The sequence below is a fragment of the Cyclopterus lumpus genome, chromosome 11, assembly GCF_009769545.1.
Source record: "Cyclopterus lumpus isolate fCycLum1 chromosome 11, fCycLum1.pri, whole genome shotgun sequence".
In the NCBI taxonomy this organism is placed as follows: Eukaryota; Metazoa; Chordata; class Actinopteri; order Perciformes; family Cyclopteridae; genus Cyclopterus; species Cyclopterus lumpus.
Window position 1 is genome coordinate 20,860,506 of NC_046976.1, and position 3,760 is coordinate 20,864,265.

At 38.9% G+C, this 3,760-nt stretch overlaps 1 protein-coding gene across 1 annotated transcript in view; it reads right to left on the bottom strand.

Annotated features, from left to right (window-relative positions):
• The window catches only part of LOC117739229 (tenascin-like), a 38,846-nt gene extending 35,338 nt beyond the window's left edge, over positions 1–3,508 (bottom strand). The window contains exons 1-3 of the mRNA XM_034545522.1: positions 3,374–3,508; positions 2,494–2,551; positions 2,185–2,406 (exon numbers count right to left, since the gene is read on the bottom strand). Of these exons, the coding sequence (XP_034401413.1) occupies positions 2,185–2,406; positions 2,494–2,551; positions 3,374–3,508 (415 nt within the window). The remainder of the gene's footprint in view (positions 1–2,184; positions 2,407–2,493; positions 2,552–3,373) is intronic.
• Between the last annotated feature and the right edge of the window lie 252 nt (positions 3,509–3,760).

Sequence of the window (3,760 nt, forward strand, 5' to 3'; positions counted from 1 at the left end):
GACAAAACAACTACCAAGAGACAAAACAACTACAAAGAGACACAAAACAACTACCAAGAGACAAAACAACTACCAAGAGACAAACAACTACAAAGAGACACAAAACGACTACAAAGATATGTGAAACGACTACAAAGAGACACAAAACAACTACCAAGAGACAAAACAACTGCAAAGAGACACGAAACGACTCAAAAGAGACAAAGCAACAAGCACAAGAGGCTAAAGGACTACAAAGAGGACAGGTGGTCGGGCTCATTGTCTCATAACATGATCATTATTTATTTTTTAAATCAATGTTTTACTCTTTGATGAATTTAATTATTTATTTGTTTTCTCGTCTTTGGCTGGAAGGGTTTGAGCTTCTTTTAATCTGAACGTTTGTTTCTGTTTTCTGTTGTTGATTTTACTTGTTTTTTGTTTTTTGATGTTTACTTTAAAAGAAGACAGAAGAAATGAGAATCTATTTTTAAAGGAATCTGAATACTTGATTCTGAGTTAATGCTCCCTATTGATACAATATGTCTTAAAGGGCCAGTGCAAGCTATTTCGCTAACATTGTGGAAAAACGCACTCAAATTAAAAGGCTAACGCCAGCAGGCTAACATGCTCACAATGCTAACATGCTCACAATGCTAACAAGCGTTAATGAACTGTCAGCCATCACTAGATTACTTTGACGCTAAAGAAAACTTCAATATTCTCCGTGAAGTTCTGCAGAATCTCTTTTCAACGGTTTCAAAGCTGTTTCGTTGGTTTTTCAACCAAATTTCATGGCAAACTATTCAATACTATTCAACAAATGTCTGCCACATGGTGGCGCCAGAGGGAAAGTCAGAGGATCACCACCGTCTTTAGGGTTCATGAATGTTTGTCCAACATCTACAAAAGGTTTACGTATTGCAGTCTGGATACAAGTAAACAAGGATCAGAGCGGTGTTTATACGACACATGACGCTGTAAACAAATGCTGCGCGGGGAAGTAACAACACAACAAAACAAACAGATGTGTCATTTCAGACTGTTAACGGGCTGAACATGCTAAACAACAAGAGTCCAGACTGCTTGTGTTTGTGTTTGTTGTCTTTGTTAATTAGGATAACTCTTTGGGTTCAACATCTCCATTATTTATTGCTACATTTTAAATGTGGCGATATGCACCGCCTTGTTTTCAAAGGGACTTTTATTTCTTATTAATTACGTCCTTATAGCTTAATGCAAGGTATTACTGTGTAACGTGAACATGTTCAAAAAGACACAATGTTTTTTATATTTTTAGGGTGGATCTATCTACTGAAAATCACCGGACCCCTGAGGTCCAGACACATTTTTCTGCTGTTCCACATTAGAGATGTATGTGTTTGTCTTTTCTCCCCCGTGGTTTGTGAGATGAGCTCAGTCAGAGAAACATGACGTCAACTAAACGTGATGTTTGGACGCTTCACAGTGATGTAAGAATTAAATTTGTTGTAGACTTTAAATCTGCAATAGCACATTTCTTTGGACACAAATATCGCGTAAATATCCCTTTCTATTGATACGGTGAATTCCTTCTCATTTACATCCAGCAGTTTCATATTAAGATGATGATTCATTGGGAGTCTTTTGTGTTTGTGTCCACTGATGAGCGTCCGTCCAATATTCTTATATAATATTCTCTTTTAGCTCTGTTTTTGGTCTCCACCCCCTGGTGAGCGACGACGTCTCACAGCTTTTATTCTGAAGGCGACGCCGTGAGAGCGCTGGGCGTGAACCACAACAGTCGAGCTCATGTTCACTGCTGCTCCTTTAACCTCTGTTGCTATAATTAAGTAGTCAATTAAAATGAAGCCATCGGCCCGTTACAACATGTGGTGGCTCTGTGTTAATGATGAGCTGTTAAACAGCTGGCTGGTTTATTATTATTATGATTACTCCACCATGGTGTGATGCTACAGTTACACACCATTAACAGGCTGTTCTTAAATTAGCGTTCATGAAGGCAGTTAATTAGCTTATGCTACGCTCACGTTTTAGAGGAGGAGGATCGGCCAATAGTAAAATATATATAAAATAACTCGTTTCCACCAGTAGAGGGCAGTCACTGTGCACAATATGTAGAATTAAAGTATTTAAAATGTTAAGATTAGGACCTGAAAGCACAAACAACACCACTAAATACCGATACGCGTGTTTGGGGGTCACCTTTGCTCTCCTTGGAGGTGCAGCAGCCTCCTTCAGCTCCTCCACATTTCTCCCTGAGGGTCGACACCTCCCTCTCCAGCCTCTCCAGGCGCTCCCGCAGGGCAGCGAAGTCCGCCCCACATCCGCAAGACCCGGAACCGGATCCGGAACCCGACGACGGGATCAGTCTGATCCGATGGGTCAGGACCAGAGGGGTGCCGGGGGTCAGCTCCATTTCTTTCTCTGAGACCGGGTCGGACGGGGAGAACTTTAGAGGCAGCAGCATCTGATACCATAACACATATTAAATAAATGGAACAAGGAGTTTACCTCTCTGGAGGCCATCGGAGGAATCTCCCTGAGTGACCCAGTCCTCGGAGATCACCACCTGCAACCAGCGAATGTTTGTGTTACTCGTCCATTGCAACGCAGAATAAATCACTCAAAGCGCCTCCAAAATCCACGTTTCCTATTAATTTAATCAATATTAGTCAGAATACACATTAAGGCCACGTAGACACAACAAACATAGGAGCTCATCTTATTAAATTAACAATCTAATAAGATAAGATAAGATAAGATAATCCTTTATTAGTCCCTCAGTGGGGAAATTACAGGATTACAACAAGTAGTATAATAACAGAAATAAGATAAAAGAGTAAAAACAAGAAGAATATTATATATACAGACGGAGTAGAAATAGAATAAAGTGAATAAAGTGTATAAAATAAAAAAAATTAAAAAGTACTTAAACGGAACAGAAACAGACTATAAATCACAATTTCTTCAAAAATTGCCTTTCTTTTTAATCCAAATAGTCTAAACTATCATAAAATCTAAATAAGTCCAGAAACACAACGAGCTGGAGACACGAAGAGGAAATGGTTTTTTACTGCATTTATCTGACAGCTGTAGTTACTTTACAGATCCAGATTATTAATTAAAAAAATATTACATTTATATAAAAATGATTATACAAATGTATTACTGTAAAATAAAAATAAATAAATGTACACTAACAAAATAAATAATAATAAAGGAAAAGTAAAAATGTAATAAAATATAAAAAATGCAATATATATATATATAAATTAAATATATGAAATAAAATTAAAAATCAAATACAAATAAATTAAATAATATTAAACAACACAGGTTTCATCCATAGCCACCATTTCTTATTAAGTCACCTAACCAATCACCGACTCACCTTAATGGAGTCCTGCTTGGCGTCACTCGGCGTCCTTTGACCTCTGACCTGTAGCTGGTTGTAGGTCGACGGGGTCAGGAGGGCCGGAGCAGCCAGCAGGAAGACGAGGAGGAGGGAGGGGGTGAAGGGAAACATCGCCGGGGTCAGACCAGGGAAAAAACTTCCTTGGGTTGTTTAGAAGAAAATAAAAAATAAAGAACTCGGCTTGTTGTTGTTTCCACCAACAGATGAGAAGAAGTTGAGCTGCAGGTGAAGATCAGTCAGACACTGGAAGACAGAACCACACCTTTGAATCCAGTTACACCCAGACAACGACTTGTTAGACCCAGATGACTTGTTACACCGAGACGACTTGTTACACCGAGACGACTTGTTACACTGAGACGA